The 19,298-nt window shown below is 42.3% G+C and overlaps 1 protein-coding gene across 1 annotated transcript; it reads right to left on the reverse strand.

Annotated features, from left to right (window-relative positions):
- Positions 1–3,800: 3,800 nt before the first annotated feature.
- LOC126418595 (endocuticle structural glycoprotein SgAbd-5) lies at positions 3,801–13,317 on the reverse strand. Its single transcript, XM_050085428.1, has 3 exons — positions 13,160–13,317; positions 6,776–6,891; positions 3,801–4,178 (listed from the first exon to the last, which is right to left on the reverse strand). Exons 1-3 carry the CDS (start codon positions 13,298–13,300, stop codon positions 4,001–4,003), a joined length of 435 nt encoding a protein of 144 aa, XP_049941385.1. The 5' UTR covers positions 13,301–13,317; the 3' UTR covers positions 3,801–4,000.
- Positions 13,318–19,298: the final 5,981 nt, after the last annotated feature.

Below are 19,298 nucleotides of genomic sequence, written 5' to 3' on the forward strand. Positions count from 1 at the left end.
CACAGATGCTGTGGACGCCCATGTTCCTACCAAACTCATTCTCCCTCACCACCCTAAGCTTCCTCCACAGGCCACCCTTCTTCTCCATGAATTCCACAGATCTACCACTCCTTCCTCTGCACCCATGAGCAGGATACAAGCCTCCACCACTGGCAATTACGACAACACATCTGCAACCTCCTCACAGCAAGGAAACGCCGGGATAGTGCCAGTCATGTACATGCCTCAACTCCACCCTCTGTGTCAACTCCTCCAAGTACTGGCCTGTTTTCCATCGCCTTACTGGTAGCCATCCTGCCCTGCATTACCCACTTCCACACAACAACTACCCCTTCCCTAACGATCACAGTAAGGCTAATTGTTTTGTTTCCCACCTCTCTGAGGTCCTCTCCATTCCTGATGATCCCCAGTTTGACTACTCCCTCTTCCACACCATCCTTGAATGCAGTGATACCTCTGTCCTGCCACTCACACCCATTTTCCGATATTTGGATTAGTTACCCCATTCTGACATAAAAACTCCCATTACAGTGCATGACATCGAACTCGTACTCCATTCCAAGTGCAACACTGCACTTGGTCATGATGCGGTCACCTACTGCCACCTGAAGGAATCCCTCCTGTCCTTCCTGGCTTCCCTTGCTACCCTGTACAACGTGCTCTCCACCAACTTTTACTCTGAACTGTGGAAGACTAACCATGTCCTGCTGTTCCCTAAACCCAACAACCCCCCCCCCTCCTCTGACACCTCTTCCCATCGTCCCGTCCCAGTCCACCTCACGTCCATATTCAGTAAGGTCTTGGAGTGCCTCCTCTCCCACCATATTCATAACCAGCTTAACCAGCACCACCTTCTTCCCCTTATCCAGTGTGGCTTCCGGCCCTCCTTCTCAACTGACGACCAGCCCCTTAACCTCAGCAGTCTCATGTCCCTCCAGCTTAACTCCCACCACTCTGCTATCTTTGTTTCCCTCAACCTCCAGAATGCCTACGACTGTGTCTGACATCCTGCGATCCTATTCAAACTCCAGACCTATACTCTCGTCATCAATTTCTTCCATCTCGTTGCTTCCTTCCTCTCCCATTGTCCATCCTATATCACTACTCATAATACCAACTCCTATACTTTCTATCCCATTGCTGGTATGCCCCAAGGCTCCATCCTTCCCCCTGTCCTCTATCTCCCGTATACTGCTGATCTGCCCAAACCTCCCCAGTTGTTCATCTCCTCCAATTTGCTGATGACATCGCATTTCTGGCCCTTTATCCTACCCTTTAATGGTCCCAATGTACCCTCCAAACTCACCTTCACCAGTTCACCACTTGGTGCAACCAGTTGTTTGCTTCGTATCAACCCCTGAAAGACCCAGGCAATCATCATAGGCCACACCACCTGCTCCTTCTCTCTCCATTATTTCTACCTAACCATTTATGATCGTCCTGTTCACCTCACCTACCCTGAAATACCTTGGCCTCACGCTTGACCGTCCCCACATCTGGACTCCCCATATCCCTACGATCTAACACAAAGCCCACACTAGACTCCACCTCCTGAAACTCCTGTCTGTCTGGACATGGGGACTGCAACCTCCACCATCCTTCACAGTTCCAAATCCTTGATCTGCCACATCCTTTTTTATGCCAGCATCGCTTGGATTTCGACCTGTACCAGATTCTATAAAGCCCCCAAAATCCTCCAAATCCTAGAACACCATGCACTCCGCCTTGCCTTCTGTATCCACCTTCTGTCCCCCACGCACATCCTCTATGACCTCTATTTCCATTTACTGTGTTTTTATACCCCCTTTCGCCTTTCTTTTTTATGTATAAGTTTGCTCTTGTATTATTTGTATGCCACTTGGTTGAAAAGCGGTAAGGAAAAAACCATATCCCATGATCCATTTTTTCTACAAATTATCTAAATATTAACGTTCATGGAATGAAAATTTCTGTTAGTTGCCTTGTAAGTAGCAATGTTTGTTGTGAAGCTGTATAGGAAGTAATAATGTACTGTAAGTACAGCTTAGTATTTACTAATCTATATATGCCTCTATCACACTATCACCAAAACTGTAATTGGGATTTCACAGGTAACTTGAGAATAGTTTGTGACATCGTATAGGCTTTATTTCATCAAAATCGGACCGCAAAAGAAAAAGATGTCATCATTTAAAGTTTTATCTGAAACTGTCTTGCTTTTCTGTTTCAAAGAGCCAAAAGCTACTAGACGAATTTTCAAGGGGTTTTCACGGGTGACTTGAGTGTAGCTAGGGGCAACGTATAGGTTTTACTTCGTCAAAACTGGATCACGAAAAAAGAGATATCGTAATTTAAAGTCTTACAAATGCGAAAGTGTGTTTATCTGTTACCTTTCAACAACTAAACCGCTGAACCAGTGTTTATTAAATGTGGTATTGAGATAGCTTGAATGACAAGGAAGGATATAGGCTACTTTAGAAATATATTTGTAGACTATTACGCGAATTAGGAAAATAATTTTACTGTTTGAGAAAACTATTTATTCTTTGAATTTTGAACGTTATCATTTTTGTGAAAACGCTTCTATTGAATGATACGTTGAACATTATACAATTCAGCATAACGAATACAATGATTGTATAATCCTAAGTGTGTTTAGCCGTATACTCATACTTCACTGTAAATTTGCAAAAACCACTCTGTTACGTTTTCACAACTAAACCACCGAACCAATTTCGATGAAACTTGGTGTGGGGATAACATGAACCCTGTAGAATAACATAGTCTACCTTATATAAAAAAAAGAAAGAAAGAAAGAAAAGAAATGTCGATACTTAAAAGTGTGAAGTAGGTGCCGTCCTACATGTTTTCACATCTGTGGGCATAAAGCATGTTAAAAATTGTTAAATTTGTTGTATAATCTGCACACCGTACAGTGTAGCACGATGTATACGTCCACACCCGACTGCATGTACTGTTCAGCAGCAACACTGTATACATGCCATGTCGTTGTGGGTTGGGGTATTTGGGTGTAGAGGGGGCGGACTCATCTATGTATTAACACACACTTAGCCTAACAGGCAGACACGTGAGAACAGCTGATGTTATTTCGGGGGAATGGGTACTTATTTAGCATAATTCATGATAAAAAAAACTACTGGTATGCGAGCATAGCAGCGGATAAGTGTTAGCGTGAAAAATAGCATTGTAATCAAGTAAACATTACGCTACTAATAGCAGATGAACAACAGACATATTTTACAAAGTGGCAGTTTTTTTTACTGTTTTGTTCGATTAAACGAAGTCGGCACAAGAAATATAGTGAGAGTTAATTTTAAAATACAGCGTGTACGAATTAAGTTTCTATGAGGCTTTTGCCTTGTGTTAAAGTACGTCGTGACTCGTCCCATATCCGTGAAGTTTCTCTTTTTTGATTGGATCTATGGGACGCATTGAACATCTGAATGGCTGAACATGGGCCTTAACAATTTAGAGAAATCACAGAAAACATAATTCTGGATGAACAGACGAGGATCTCTCCAGTAATTCAGTGTCTTAACATTACACCAATATGCTCCGCAGGGCACACTGGATATTCCACTTAATAACCTGGGCGATCTCCGTAGCAAAACATACGTCAGTAAGAATTTGGCATCTGTACTGAAGCTAACATGCATTTTTTAATGGAGTCAGATTTCAAATTTTGAAATTCTTAGCCGAAGTTCAGTCTTGAGACGAACTGCAGTTTTCGGTTTCAGCAAAGTACACGATGTTGTTGTGGAGTAAGGGCTATTTATAGATTTGATAAAAAAATGCAGGAATTATAAAATTAAATTTATTTGATGGCAAATAACTTCACAAAATATGAAGAATATCATGTGATATGTTTGTAAAACATATAGGTATGTGCAGAAGCCGATGCCGGTTTGTTGGCACTGAAGCGAAGTCGGCGTAGGAAAAGCGAACTGGCCACTCTTTGTCGAGTTGGTTGTACCGTCGTCAGGTCGGATCCCGGTCCGGCTTACGACTGCACGCGTGGCTGGTAGCCGTTCTCGTTGGCGACGAAGGTGACGGTGTAGTCCTTGCCGTCGACGCCCTTGTAGGAGTAGCTGCCCTGGACCTCGATGGCTTCGTTCTCGGAGCCGGCGTTCTTCAGCGCGCCCTGCTCCTGCCGCGCGATGCCGTCACTGGTGCGGTACCTGTGGGGCAAGGCAGAACTGCAGCTGGCAACGGTGGAGCATGTGCGACGAAACAGGCAGTAAGGTCTGCGTTGTCACTATCTCACTGGCGACTATTGCCACTTTGGCGAATAGTAGTAATACGAGGGCTATTCGGAATGTAATGAGCGAACAGAGTCCATAATGAAAATCACAGTGAAAATCCGATGAAGCTTTGAACAGATGTGTAGGCAATGTCTCTGTTATGCCCGTAGATAGCGTCATGTCGCTCTTCTCTGAGCGCACAGTGATTGCGTGAAGATGCCTACAAAACAGTGTCTCCCGTCAAGTACGGGTGCCTGACGAGAGATTTCGCCTGTTTTCATGCAGTCCACACAAAGTTCATGCATTTCCTTCTTCCTGACAGCTCTCAGTCGCACGCCGCAGGGGCAGTTATGACGCTCCTACAGCTTTTCGATGGGAAGTGTTTGATCACCCACCATACAACCCAAATTTGACCGTCTATGATTTCCATCTCGGCTCAAATGAGCCGCTGGCTATGAAGACTACGAGTTGCAGTCCAGCGTGGAAAAGTGCAGGAAGGATCTTTCTGTCGGTATTAGAAAAGTGGTACAACGCTACGACAGATGTCTAAGTCGGAGAGGCGACTATGTAGAAACGTAGGTGGAACATGTAGCTAACTTTTGATTTTCACTGTGTTTTCCATTTCGCGACCGATCGTTCCTTAATTTCCTAATAGCCCTCGTAGATGTGCTCTCTCTCTCTCTCTTGCTCTCTCTCTCTCTGTATCCCACTCCTCATTCACACAGACACACATACACAACACATACAGAACAATTGCACCTATCAGTGGACAGACCATCTCTTGAACTTTCGATTCGTAATACGCACCAAGGGGTAGCGTAGATGCACTAGGGGTCACACGTGTGAGAACTTGTGGATAAATCATTCGCTCTTTATTGTCGTATGCAATTAGTTCGCGTCTGCATAGATGCAGCCCAATGGAAGAGACTTTCATGTCCCCTATTTCAATGAATTACACGCAGGTGTTAGCGTTTTCTGCGTCACGGTCAGTGCCCCACTTGACTACCTGTAATGTGAGTCAGAAACGTAGAGAGATGGTCTAGCCACTGATGTGTGTATACTTCCTTCATGTCTTGTAGTTTTCACGCGTTGGGGAACTATGATAGTTTGAGCACCTCGGCCGCACGCTTCCACCCAGTATTCCCAGGTGTGTGTGGTATGTTGATTGGAATATCATCCTTACGCAAGCTTATTTTCAGCATAGCAAAATGCCTTTCCTACCAATCACTCTTGGGTGTGTGTAATGTTATGGGAACTTTTCAGGTGGAAATTGCATCAAAGCATTCTCAGGGGACGTGCATATGCGGCTGCTTACACTGGCCTTTCAATCTTTGTGAAATGCAGATTCATTGGCTTGAGGGATATATGAGCTTCTTATCAAAAGATCACATAGATAGTTGGCTGTGATGCAATGAGTACAGATACTTGCAGGGTGAAGAGCTAAAATCAGCTGAGACTTTGAATGATGTTCTGTGATGTTCAGTGACGGGTCTCACTTCTGTTTATGATGGTCAGACAAAGGCGAACACCTCCATAAGCGACCTGATGAGAAGTTACAGGAAACAGTGATTCTCAGACGCGTGACAGTCGAACTCCTGGTGCTGGGAGCTATTGGATGTAAGAGAAGAACTGACTTGGTAGTTACTGAAGGGAGACTGAACGCTCTTCAGTATGTGGTTAAAACGCTAAACCAGAGTACCAAGTGCACCAGGATAGTGGCAGATCCTCCGTTGCAGTTCACACCACAAACGCCTTGACTATTCTAACCAGTCCCCTGATTTGACAAGCACAGATGCGATGGGAAGACGCATACTTGCGTACCAACCTCCATTCAGCAATGCTCAAGAATTAGCTCAGCATGTATCTCAGGCGTAGCAAGAATGTGTGTTGGTGGATAGGAAGTGCCAGCCATGGCGTATTAATTGAAGCATCCCGGCATTGAACTGATTTAGAGACGCAACCGAATAGGACTCAAATGCCTTAATGACTTATCCACCTAAATGTGCAGAAATTTGGGAAACTACAGAAATAAATTTGCTCACATGAAAATTACTGTTTAGCCTTTGTAAACATACCGCATCCATTCCAGAAACAGTGGTTCTCCTCGGCTCTGAATTGCTGCGAAATGGCGATGATTTATCTGGTTCTTAACTAGTTCTACTCAAAATCAATCGTTTGACGAAGCGATTCTAAAATCACTAGTAACGAAGAAGTGCATACGATAATCATATTAAAAAAAGAAGATCACATCACTTATTATTCATAGAGAACCAAAAGGCTGATGCCAAACTGGCCTGGGAGGATTTCGTCCTATTTCAGGTAGTCCCAAGTAAGTGTAGTGGAGGTACGACAAAGACGTAGATGTTATGGTGTCAAATGCTTATAATGAATGCGGCAGCAGAGTGGCACATAATGAGTCATGGCATGAGGACGTACGCGAAGTTACCACAAAGACGTAGATGTAATGGTGTCAAATGCTTATAATGAATGCGGCAGCAGAGTGGCACATAATGAGTCATGGCATGAGGACGTACGCGAAGTTGTACTGGCCGAGTCCGTCGTTGTCGTTGGTCAGCTCGACGATGGTGGCGTCCTTTCCGCTCTGTGGGACAGCCAGCGCCGCCACGACTACAGCACTCAGGATCAGGATCTGCAAAAAAGAAGATGCGCTCACGCATTTGACCTAAAAGTATGCTGCAGCTTTGCTAATGGGCCAACATGTAAGGCAAAAATTTTCAGCAGTTGCATTGCCATTTATGTAGGCACAAATCTTTCTTACACTGACCTCAAAAATGGTGAACCGCGATTTAATCGATGTGTCGAGACTGATTTTGATTGAATACGCGTTAAATCAGTTCCCTCGATTCATTAATTCAATCCCCTTGTTGAGTCTGTAGTTCTAGACCCATACTGACTTCATGCGTTATGGCCAAGTGTAGGTTGCAGCTTCATCATATCAAGCGTGTTAGTACTTTCGTTATGTACCGGGTGATCAAAAAGTCAGTATAAATTTGAAAACTTAACAAACCACGGAATAATGTAGATAGAGAGGTAAAAATTGACACACATGCTTGGAATGACGTGGGGTTTTATTAGAACACAAAAAAAAGCAAAAATAAAACAAGTACTGCGAGACGCGTGAAAGATCTCTTGCGCCCTTCGTTTGGTGATGATCGTGTGCCAGCCGCCACTTTCGTCGTGCTTGGCCTCCCAGGTGCCCAGACCTCAGTCATTGCGATTATTGGCTTTGGGGTTACCTGAAGTCGCAAATGTATCGTGATCGACCGACATCTCTAGGGATGCTGAAAGACAACATCCGACGTCAGTGCCTTACCACAACTCCGGACATGCTTCACAGTGCTGTACGCAACATTATTCCTCGACTACAGCTATTGTTGAGGAATGATGGTGGACATATTGAGCATTTCCTGTGAAGAACATCATCTTTGCTTTGTCTTAATTTGTTATGCTAATTATTGCTATTCTGATCAGATGAAGCGCTATCTGTCGGACATTTTTTGAACGTTTGTATTTTTTTGGTTCTAATTAAACCCCATGTCTTTCCAAGCATGTGTTTCAATTTGTACATCTCTATCTACATTATTCCGTGATTTATTCCGTTTTCAAATTTATACTGACTTTTTGATCACCCGGTACTACGGGCCTAATGTGGTGGCTGCAACACGAAGATCTGACGTCAGAGTCCTATGGTGAATATATGCATCTTTTGCATTCTACTGCCACATCTATCCGGCAACTTGCTAATGCTCACAGCAGAGATTCTTACATGAACACGGTGTAATGCAGTGGATTTAGCTGCAAGTAGCTCCAGAATCAACGCAGAACTCGGACACGTACGACACGGCATCGATTTCCAATGGTATATGGTTAATACTTCTTATCCCAGCACTGTTTCTATTTCGTTTCTCTTTAGTGTAATATTTTATTACTTGCAAAGAAACACTATACATTTTGTAACTTTTAATACTGATTTCCGACCTGTTTATTTCTTTGTCTGTCTGATTTTTGGAGTTGCAAAGTGACTAACGTAAATACTGAAGTATATATCCATGCATAGGGAACAATGACTACAGAACGTCAACGCAACCGAAGGGTAACATTCTCAGGACGCAAAGGATAATGGCCTGTGGTCGTGCTTGACCTCACGTCTACCACGCCATTCGTTCCAGACGTAGCAGCAAGCTACCATGTAATGGTGGATTATCCGGACGCGCAACGACTCTGTCGTGATGTCTTTCCGTGATCGGTCAGATATTATGGCAGACGCCTTAACGCAAGGCGATTAGCGTCCGTGTAAGGTCTCCTCACGTTCTTCTAAGGCTTGGTCTCTGAAATGTCATACCGAACCTTAAAGGCGAACCTCATTATCTGCTCATCTCAGCGCATGAGTCAGCACGCACAAATGTGTGCACTTTATTCGCACTTACATTACTCACAGGGACCTGTAGTTGTAGAATATTGAAGGCCCACATACGTTTACTGTTGGTTTAGTTTTCCGCTGTAATCATGCAGGCCCTGGAAGTCAGTAGCTGGTCGTAATACATTCATCGCCGTTTTTCAGTAAACGGGGGATCGAGTGTCGACAGAAGTGAACGTTACAACATTCGCCAGCATCGAGCGTATATCACTTAACTTCATAATCATAATGGCTCTTTTTGTCTTCCCCTTGACTGTGACGCAAACTGGTGCGTCCTTCCTATAGACGAAATTTACCACTGCTTGCAGCTAGATCTCGCATTCATCTGCAACAGGAGTAAAATATTAGATGATAGATGTATTTCGTTGTCTGAGTTCTCAGTGGTTTCCGTTAGCTTTAGTGTTAGTTGCCGTTCACTACTTGTGTAATTTAGAGTGAGACTGGCAATTAAAAGTTGACAGAGGAGCAGTGTTTTCTGTGTCATTTCGGGATTCTTTAATGACACAAATCTGCTGCTTAAATTAACAACGACAACTGATGCAAAGATAATATTAGTGCAAATTTCCGAATTATTAACCTATTCTGAGAAACACAAATGATGATATTGATTCAATCGTTTGTGATTTATTATTTTAAGGGAGAGAGACAGAGTGTGTGTGTGTGTGTGTGTGTGTGTGTGTGTGTGTGTGTGTCAGAGAGAGAGAGAGAGAGAGAGGAGGGGGGCAGAGAACCAAAAGCATTGAGAGATAAGAAAAGCTGAAAGTAAGGTCAGCTTTGCAGTAATGGGTGTTATGAAATAGCTGCACAATTTATTCTCGTTTTAATGTGTAAACTTTACTGAGGAACACAGCTGAGATTGATGTAGCTAGAGGAAGACTATTCGACTCTTTCTGTGCCCATTACGTTAGAATTTTCCACGAATTTTTCAAGTCATCTCATGCCTATGATACTTTCGCACAGAACTAAACATGGAAAATTCGCTGTTATTGAAGAAATCGATTTCCTTTCAAGCAAGATGATGCAGTGCTTGAAGCATTGAACTCGTGTGCCAATCAACAGATTTCAAATTCTTCCTCCTGCTATCGACATTTGGGTTTTGCATGGTTTTCCTAACTCACTTAATGCAAATGCACCATTCGGAAAACTTATCTGGTTGACTGGAGGTAGATTTGAACCGAGGACATCCCGAATGCAAGTTCAGCATCGAAGCCGTTGTACGACCACCAGTTTGAGCAGAGAGGCCATTAGACATGGTTCTCGAATTAAGTTGGGAAGGTGTTTGCTCCATCATGTAACCATCCTCGTATTCACCTCAAGTAATCCTAACAAATCGAAAAAATAAAAAAATAAAAATTAATGTTTGTCTTCTGCAATAGGAGTAGGGTGTCAGTCGGAATTTTCTGTTAGAAATTCTTGTTCGATATCTCCAGCTTCTTCTCCAATCTGCGGTACCAGTCCGTATCTAACGATCATATCGGCGGAACGTTAACCATTCAGAAAAAAATGTGGTTCGCTTTTCACAATCTACGTTTTATCGCAGTGGGGCACGCCTGCATGCTGGAATCATAGTGAGCAGTGGTGAACCCTCCTATGGTTCTAAGTGGACTCTAGGCGTGAGACGCTAGGGGTTATTGCGACAGCTGTCTGTGAAACTGGTTTCTCTGTTAATTTCCTGACTGCCGATATGCTCGCCCTCTCAAATATGGGAAAAAAAGTTGAAAACATTAACATACCAACGTCGACCTGAATCACAGTTATTATAATATTTTTGGACCATTAATCGAAATATTTCCACTTACGGCATTGAATGAAAATACAATTGAGGAATAGTTCCGATGATTCGGAAAATCGCATGCAGATTTTCCGCCTTTATTGCATCTTCAGTAATGCCATTACGTATTCGTCCGGGCACGCGGTTGATACCATCGCTAGCAAAAGTCAAACAATTTTGTGCGACATGAAAAAATCGATAACCAAATACGAACTGTTTTTAGATCTTGGCACATTGTGAGCAAACTTACGTGTCTTTACAAACCATGGATTAAAAGCATCCACAGCTAGAGTGAACAATGACACATTGCGATCAATATTATTACCATCTTACTTTTGCGCTTGTTATAGGCCTATTTCTTCTTAGTTAGAGCTTAACATCCTGGGTTCAGTAGCTGAAGACCATTTTAGGTGTTTCTGTTGTGACAAAAATTTGGAACGTGAGCTAATCGCTTTGTGAAGGCACCTGGTCAACTGCTCGAATGAATGGACTACGCTGTTGATGGTTTCATATTAACCGCCAAAGGCTCGACATGTTCGTGAGCGTTCCGTGTCCACTGATTCTTAGATGAGGCGGTGTACTTTTCTTCTGCAGATGTCGCTCGCCTTGAACGAATTTGGACACTGTTGCCACGGAACGACAAAGCAGGTTTGTACTACGAGGTGTTTGGTTGCGCTGAAGCTGGGAGTTCACAAATTACTTCATTGAGTACGGTCGATGTGTCTGAAAGGTGTGGAGCAGGTCACGATAATTTGCATTACGATTTAATCTTCGATGGGAGTTTACATTACAATCAAGCGTGTCGAAATTCACACAACCACAAAATTATTGAGAGTAGTCTGAGTTTCTGTGGATTTAACTGAAATCTCTCATCAACAGAAACTTGTTTATACTGGTCATACAGCGATTATTCAACAGAGCAAAATAATACGTGTAACGTTTTGCGAACGCGAGTGATAGAAGCAACAAACCAGACTTAAGTTACATTAACATTGAAAAGGCCTAATGATCTGATATCTGGACTTTTAGACTACACAGACAGAAAGGGAGACGTGGGTTGGATGTGCGTAACTTCGAAAGGATGATCTCAAATAATACAGAAATTCAATGTTAAAATTGTACTCATTTCAAAATTTCCTTTCATTAATAATATATAATTTAAAACGTGGAATCTTAGCATGATCGCATTCGGTAACACCCACGGTTATTGTCTGCAACAGTGCGATCTACGGATGTGAGCCTGCTTCTCGACAATCAGTCCGATGTCTGAATGAAACAAAGTTAAACTCTATGAGCCAAGCCTGTGATCGGGTGACTGGCCCGACTGAAGATAGGTAGAGTACAACCTTTAGTCGCCGCGGCACTAAGAGAGGGAAAATGGAGGGCCTATCGCACCGGTTGGCTTTTACTCAGCAGGCTGAGTTGATCTGCGGCCATCCTGGGGCCATTGAACCCAGGACATCCATAGCTGAAGTCTAGTGCTCTACACGCTAGACCACAACGGCCACTAGCGCTGAACATTAACGAACTACAATAGTAAAAAGGGGTAAGCAGTCTACAAACTGAAAGTCTAACACCAGACTGCGAGACCTGCAACACCTACGGACCTATCCGTCATTAGGCTGCACGGAAGACGAAAAGCTACGAAATATGTAAACCACCGTATTCACATATTAATTCGAATGCTCATCTGAAGTATGAAGACCGGCAAATATGAATTTAAACTAACGTCAATGTATGGGACAGGATTTTAGCCGAGGAACCGTCCTGGTATGGATGTTGAGTGATTTAGTGAATCTACGGCAATCTAATGGTGAATTCTTGGGCGGGAATTTGACTTGTATTCATTTGAATACAAGTTCAGTGCCGTAACTGATGTATCCTTAGCCGGTCACCGAAGGCCAGTCCAACGACCTGCGTTCTTCGTCACTCCTGCGCTGTTTTGCAGTCGTAGTTGCCGAAAGAGAGCGTTGAAAATGGTCGTTGTGATTGACGATAAAATCTGAGTAAGGCTGCGTTATATCTCTCTTCAAACTTGCCCAATTAGATCCCTCTGCTGGGATGTTCTTCAGGAGTCTTCTGGTATCTTCGAGTGGTTGGGCGCCAGAAGACTCTTGAAGATGATCCCAGAATAGGGGTCGCCGCGTTATTGGAGGGGTTTGAAGAGGAATGTGACGCTGACTGACAACTTCAATATTACCAGCAGTTACAGTAAATGCTAAAATCAGAGGCAGGCGAAGTCATAGTCCTCAAACGTGTCCAAAAACCACCAATTGGACCTTCTGCTGAGATATTCTGCGAGAGTCTTCCGGTGTCTCTGAGTGGCTGGATAATGACTCCTGAAGAGGATCCCAGCAGACAGATCGAAATGTCGAGTATTGGAGACATTTGACGAGGATTATGACGCTGTCTGACAACTCTGATTTTACCAGATGTTGTATTAAATTGTAAAATCAGAGGCAGGCCGCATCACAACCCTTTTCAATTTGTCCAGTTACCATTCTTTCGATCCCTCTACTGGGATAATCTTGAGGAGTGTTACGATTCATTCGAGTTGTTGGATCGGAGAAGTTTGAAGAGGCATAAAATGCTGTCCAAGAACTCAGATTTTACTACCGGTGACAATAAATGCCAAACGCGGCAGAGGGCTGTGAAGATGAGGCGGTCGCAGCAGGTTCCGAGAATCGGCACTTTCTCCGAGATACTCACCAGCTTCATGATGGGCGTTTGTGGCTGTGTGCTGGACGCGCGTCTGGCTGTAGGCAGGAGTTGTCGCTGCTGTGATTGAGGACTGGGTCCGCGGACAGGTTTATATAGGGTCGAGCCGGCCCCCTCCCCGGCGCGTGTCATGCACCAACACAAAGGCACGCAGCACACCCACACAGCCGCGGGCGCGGGCAGATGAGCAGCGTGAGGTGAGGTGAGGTGAGGTGAGGCGGGGCGAGGCGAGGCGAGGTGGCTCCCGTCCTCTCACTGAAGGCCCCGCGCCGGGCACGGCAGAGCGTCACTCGCGGTTGCAAAACAGCCGCACTTGCCATTTGCAGGTTGCCGGCAGCGGCCGCAGCACACATGCGTGAATACGTGCGCCGGTGACATAATGCACATACACACACTATCCAGGTGTGGAGTCGCCGTAACTCAAACAATTCACACCGGCGCAGTAATTGTTTCGGCAAACGCCAGTGTGGGTACGGCGTCAAGTGTCGGAATTTTGGAGCTTTCTTTGCACTTTCTAGAGACACCAAACAAGTCTAGACGCCACTGTGTCGTTCTCTTAGAGAAAACTAGAGTAATATCATTTAACTTTCATATCATTTAATTTTCTTTTTTGTTCGCATTTTTAAACAGTTAGTGATATAATTTAACCTCTCAGATTAGCAGACGCGTCTCGCGGTTCAAACAGAATATTGTCAGTATTTACCTTAGACATAGATGATACACACCGCGCATGACGTTATTATACTGAAGCCAACATATGGATCAGCTGACTACTGCTGGCACCCATTTGCGGACGACTGTTCAACCGATTTTTATTATAGCACCTTTATAACAGTTTAAGCTTGTGCATTGTTAGATTGCACCCAAAGATATGTTAAAGGAAGTAATATATCGATCCACAGGTAGTTTTAGAAACAAAAATAAATTTGCTAACACATTTTTCCAAATAAACAAGGGAACATTCTCAAGTGCCAATAACGAACTTGATGAAACATGATGGTTTTATAGAGAGGCCAAATAATGCAAAAGAAGTTTTTTTTTCGTGTCCAGTTGAATTTTTATGGGGTAAAACACACCCCGAAAGGTAATTCGGCATATCAGGATTGGAGGGAATGTCTTCGAAACGCTGATGTATATAAGAAATGTTTCTCATATAAAAGTTGATATGCAATTAACGTTCTTGAAAACTGTATAACAGGATTCTGTAATAATTTGAAATTTTTCGAAATAGTGAACCATCATTAATTACTTTTGAAAAATGAAAGCTTTTGTTACAACATAAATTAAAGAACCTTTCAAGTTACATCCATCCATGGGAAACAAAACTGCTTTCTGAAATATTATTTGTAAATAACAAGCTGTACAAAATGTCTTGTCATAGAATGTTCAACATTCCTAATGAAATTTTTAAACATTCATTATTAGTCTAGTTATTTATTTCACTTATATTTGCTTTATGTTTTAAATTGTTATATTATGCTTTACGTTCATTTCTTTGTTTACCATTTCACATATGTATGTTTTGTTAATTCAGAATAATAAGTAACTCATTATTATGAGACAAAATTATTACAATACTAATAATCTATAAATAAATGCTTAAAAACATAATGTTTTCTTATACTACGTACATAAATAAACGAAATATTTTTACATAATATACACGACAGAGAAAACAATATAAAACGAAATTCAACAGGATTTCAAGTTGTCTTGGGGGACGTTCTAAATATCCTGATTTGTACCTGACGAATTTCAATACATTGGTAAGACTTTGCGAAGAAAATTGACAGTGGGCTAGTGACTGCAACTTAATTATATTGACGCCATAGTCATTCAACACGATAAGATCTGAAAATATTCCCACAAAGTTCTTCCAACATCGAAAGCCGTATACAGCTCATTACTGACGTCGAGCCCTTTGCGATCACCAGATGAACAGGTTCCTTGTCCTCAGGTTCTCTCACACTGACAACACCAAGAATCTAACAGTAATATATTCTCATATTTTCCACGTTCACTGGTAAGGAAAACATCTTTCGAATATCTTTTCACCCGATCAGACGTTTGTTTACTAGATTTAGACTCTGCCACAAGGATATCTGGGGTTTCAAAAAGAGATTCTCGGATTCTTGGTCCAAACTCATAATTAGCTCCTTTTAAAACTATGAAAAGTCGGGTGGTCAATGTAAAGAAACGGCTTTGACCATCATAGCTGAGAACAACAAACTTGCTCATCTGATGATCGCAAATGGTTCGATTGGACAGGCACAGTCGTGAAATGTATACGGCTTTTGATGTTGGGAGAACCTTGTGAGAATATTTTCAGATCTAGTTGTGTTGAATCATTATGATGTCTGTCTCCATTTGAGAAACAACGTAATTAAGCTGCAGTCACGAGTGCATAATCAATTCTCTTCACCACGGCTTACCATTGTACTGGAATATGCCAGATACAAATCAGGATATTTAGAGGATCATCTGCGAAAAGTTTAAATCCTGTTGAATTTCGTTTCATATTGTTTTTTTTTGTCGTGTGTATTATGTGAAGAAATTTTTTTTTCAATTTATGTGCATGGTGAACGTTATGTTCTAAGCATCTATGTATAGATTATCATTATTATAATTATTTTGGCTCATAATAATGAATTATTTGTTATTTGCAGTTAACAAAATACATCTATGAGAAATGGTAAACAAAAAAATGAACGTAAAAACGTAAAATAACCATTTAAAACCTAAAAAATGAAATGAACTGGTCGTATGGCATTTATTGGCCGGGATATCCCCTTCAGGGTTCGGCCACTGTATTGCTAGTCTTTTTAGTTGAAGCCAAGTCAGCGACTTGCGTGTCAATGATGATGAAAGACACGTAACACCCAGTCCCCTGTCGGGAATCGAACCCGAGTCTCCTTGCGTGGTAGGAAGTAACGCTATCGCTGCGCTACGGAGACGAACAACCTAAAATAAATGCAAGTAAAATAAATAACTAGACTAATAATGAAGGTTTAGATATTTTATTTAGGTGTGTTGAAGATAGTCCGACAGCACGTTGTGTAGAGCTCATTTTCCAAAAATGGTATTTCAGAAACCATCTTTATTACACGTGGATGTATGTAGCTTGAAAGGTTCTTTAATTTAGGCTACGTTGTAACAAACGGTTTCATTTCTCAAAATTAATTAATGGTGGTGCAAGCATTTTGCAAAACTTAAAACTTTGCAAAATTCGATTATACAGTTTTAAAGAACATTAATTACATAGCAAACATTTTTGTATATCATCGTTTCGAAGAAAAACCTGATATGCCAAATTACCTTTTGGCGCGTGTTTTACTCCTTAAAAGTGAAATTGGAGACAAACTAGGAAATAAGTATTGCAGTATTTGGTCCCCTCTACACACCCGCCGACATTAATAAAGATCGTTTATTTATTACCGAGCGCGGTGGCGTTGTGGTTAGCACACTGGACTCGCATTCGAGAGGTCGACGGCGCAACCCCGCGTCCGGGCATCCTGATTTAGGTTTTCCATGGTTTCCCTAAACCGCTTCATGTAAATGCCGGGATAGTTCCTTTGAAAGGGCACGGCCACCTTCCTTCCCCATCCTTCCCAAATCCGATGGTACCCATGACGTCGCTGTTTGGTTCGCTCCCGCAAATCAACCAACGAATCAAGACCGTTTATTGACACTTGGGAATGTTCCCTTACAAGTCAGTGAATTTCAGGGCTGAAGCTATGTAATAATACCGTTACCAAGTCGATGCAAATGATATTTGAGAGTAATTATTTGTGTCTGAGTAATGCGAATTGAATGACAAGGATCATTATGCCGTAGTGCGGAAAACTAAAGGACGAGAGTAACTTTTGTGTGATGTGTCTCTACGAAGTAACATATCTCGATGAATCTTGGATCATACATAGAAAGAACTGACACAGTATTGCGCAGAAGTTAAATGAAAGAAATGCGCGGTGAGACGAACAGAAATGGCACTTTTATTCGGACAGTAATTTCACGGACAGTAATGCATGCTATGCAACGTGCTCCCACGCTAGCCAAAAGGGAGGTAGGTAGTCTTTGTCGTAGGGCGTTCCTTTTCTCTACTAACGCGGTTGACAGCTGTTAGATGAACGCTGATGCAGGTGGACGTCCTCCAGCACATCTCCCCAACGCACCCCACACGTTTCCTATGGAATTTAAGTCGGCGGAACGGCAGTCGAGTCCATTCTTCGAATATCCTGTCGTTCCAAATGCTCCTGCACTCGCATTATTCCATGCGGTTACGGGTTGTAGTCCTTAAAAATGAAGTCAAGGCCGAATGCGCCCCTGAAAAAAACGCATTTTGGGAAGGAGTACATGGTCATAATAACGTCAACCGGTGCACGTACCCGGTTCAAAATTTGGAGGTCAGTGGGTCCAGGCAATATTATGCTTCCCCACACTATAACACCTGAGCCACCAAAACGATCATGTTAGACAATGTTCTTGGTTGCTTTACGTGTTCCCACCTCTCGCCATAGGAGGGTACGTCAGTCATTGATTTTGAGAAAGGAGAGATTTGATATCTGATTTAATACAAGAGTTTTCTCTGTAATGACTGTTTTCTAATGCGGTTCTTATCTTGCTGTTGTTTCGATATCCGTATTGAATTAAGCAAAAGTCACAAAACATAAACGCTCATTTTGTTTAAAAATCGGACGTTACGGATAGAAATGGATGTAATTTATAACAACAATTATTATTGAGGAAACGTTTTCTGCCAAATTGTTGTGTTTTCTTTGCAAATAGTGAATTAAATCGCTCACAGTGAAACAAATACAAGAATTCACTGAAGACCTGAAATTCTCTCGCTTGTAAAAATAAAAAAAATGTATCAGTACTATGTTCCGAACTATGACGCTTCCACCTGGCCAAATGTAAAAACGATACCATCGCAGTAATATAGAAAAATTCGGAGAAATTCGGTCAACTGTAACATGTATAACAGCAATACGACAAGTCATCCAGTTGTTAAGATTAATGCTTGATTTTAGCTGCAAATGACAAAAACATTGAATGTAGGCTTTTTGGTCTGTGTTACTTGACTTAGATTTTAGTTTCAAACCTTAACATTGTAGAATTACAAGCGTGCCCACTCTGTATCTGTCTATGGTACAAGGTACTAACACTGCTGCTGTGTAGAGAGGGAATACCTATGGAGTGGGTAGTCGATGTAGAAGCACGTAACAGAATTTTTATCCCAACATGCGTTGACTCCAAAAGCCACATTACTAAGTTGCGGCGTAAAGTTCGTCCTTAAGCACTCTGCAGACTTTACAGAGATCCTACTGAAAAGTACGGTGGATTTTATACACGCGTTTCTTAGGCATTTTTTAAATTTACGTTCGATATCTCGAATGAACTTGCCTTAGAGATTTCAAGAAACAAATGAGTGGGCATTTCGCTTCTTTCAGACAAGTGCCACAGCCCAGATCGAGCTAAGTGTTTTGTTGTAGTAGTAAAACGAGGAATAAAATGGTTCAAATGGCCCTGAGCACTATGGGACTTAACTTCTGTGGTCATCAGTCCTCTAGAACTTAGAACTACTTAAACCTAACTAACCTAAGGACATCACACACATTCATGCCCGAGGCAGGATTCGAACCTGCGACCGTAGCAGTCCTGCGGTTCCGGACGGCGCGCCTAGAACCACGAGACCACCGCGGCCGGCGAGGAATAGCCATCACTATTTTCTTTAGGTTTTGTACTGCATTTGATAGTACTGCTGCGTCTCTATTTTCACAGATTTTTCTGCCGCAGTTTTTCGAACTGATTAGCGAGTGCAAAATACTAGAGGTGTTCCGAAAAATCATCAATTAAGAACAGTGACATGCAGCAAATTAGAGATTTGTCACACACTCAAATATTTTTACTGATCAGTTTCTTTCTGTTTTTCTTTTATAGTGCCATATGTTTAATCTTCTTTCAGTTTTCTGGAACGAAACTGTTAACCACACATACACTATGTAATCAAAAGTATCCGGACACACCCAAAAACATACGTATTTCATGTGAGGTGAATTGTGCTGCCACCTACTGCCAGATACTCCATATCAGCGATCAGCGATCTCAGTAGTCATTACACATAGTGAGA

Source organism: Schistocerca serialis, chromosome 9 (assembly GCF_023864345.2).
Source record: "Schistocerca serialis cubense isolate TAMUIC-IGC-003099 chromosome 9, iqSchSeri2.2, whole genome shotgun sequence".
Classification (NCBI taxonomy): domain Eukaryota; kingdom Metazoa; phylum Arthropoda; class Insecta; order Orthoptera; family Acrididae; genus Schistocerca; species Schistocerca serialis.

Coding starts and splice junctions, on each gene's coding strand:
- LOC126418595 (XM_050085428.1), bottom strand. CDS start 13,300: ATGACACGCGCCGGGGAGGGGGCCGGCTCGACCCTATATAAACCTGTC. Junction 6,892..13,159: donor AAACGCCCATCATGAAGCTG/GTGAGTATCTCG, acceptor TCTTTTTTGCAG/ATCCTGATCCTGAGTGCTGT. Junction 4,179..6,775: donor CTCGGCCAGTACAACTTCGC/GTACGTCCTCAT, acceptor CTTGCCCCACAG/GTACCGCACCAGTGACGGCA.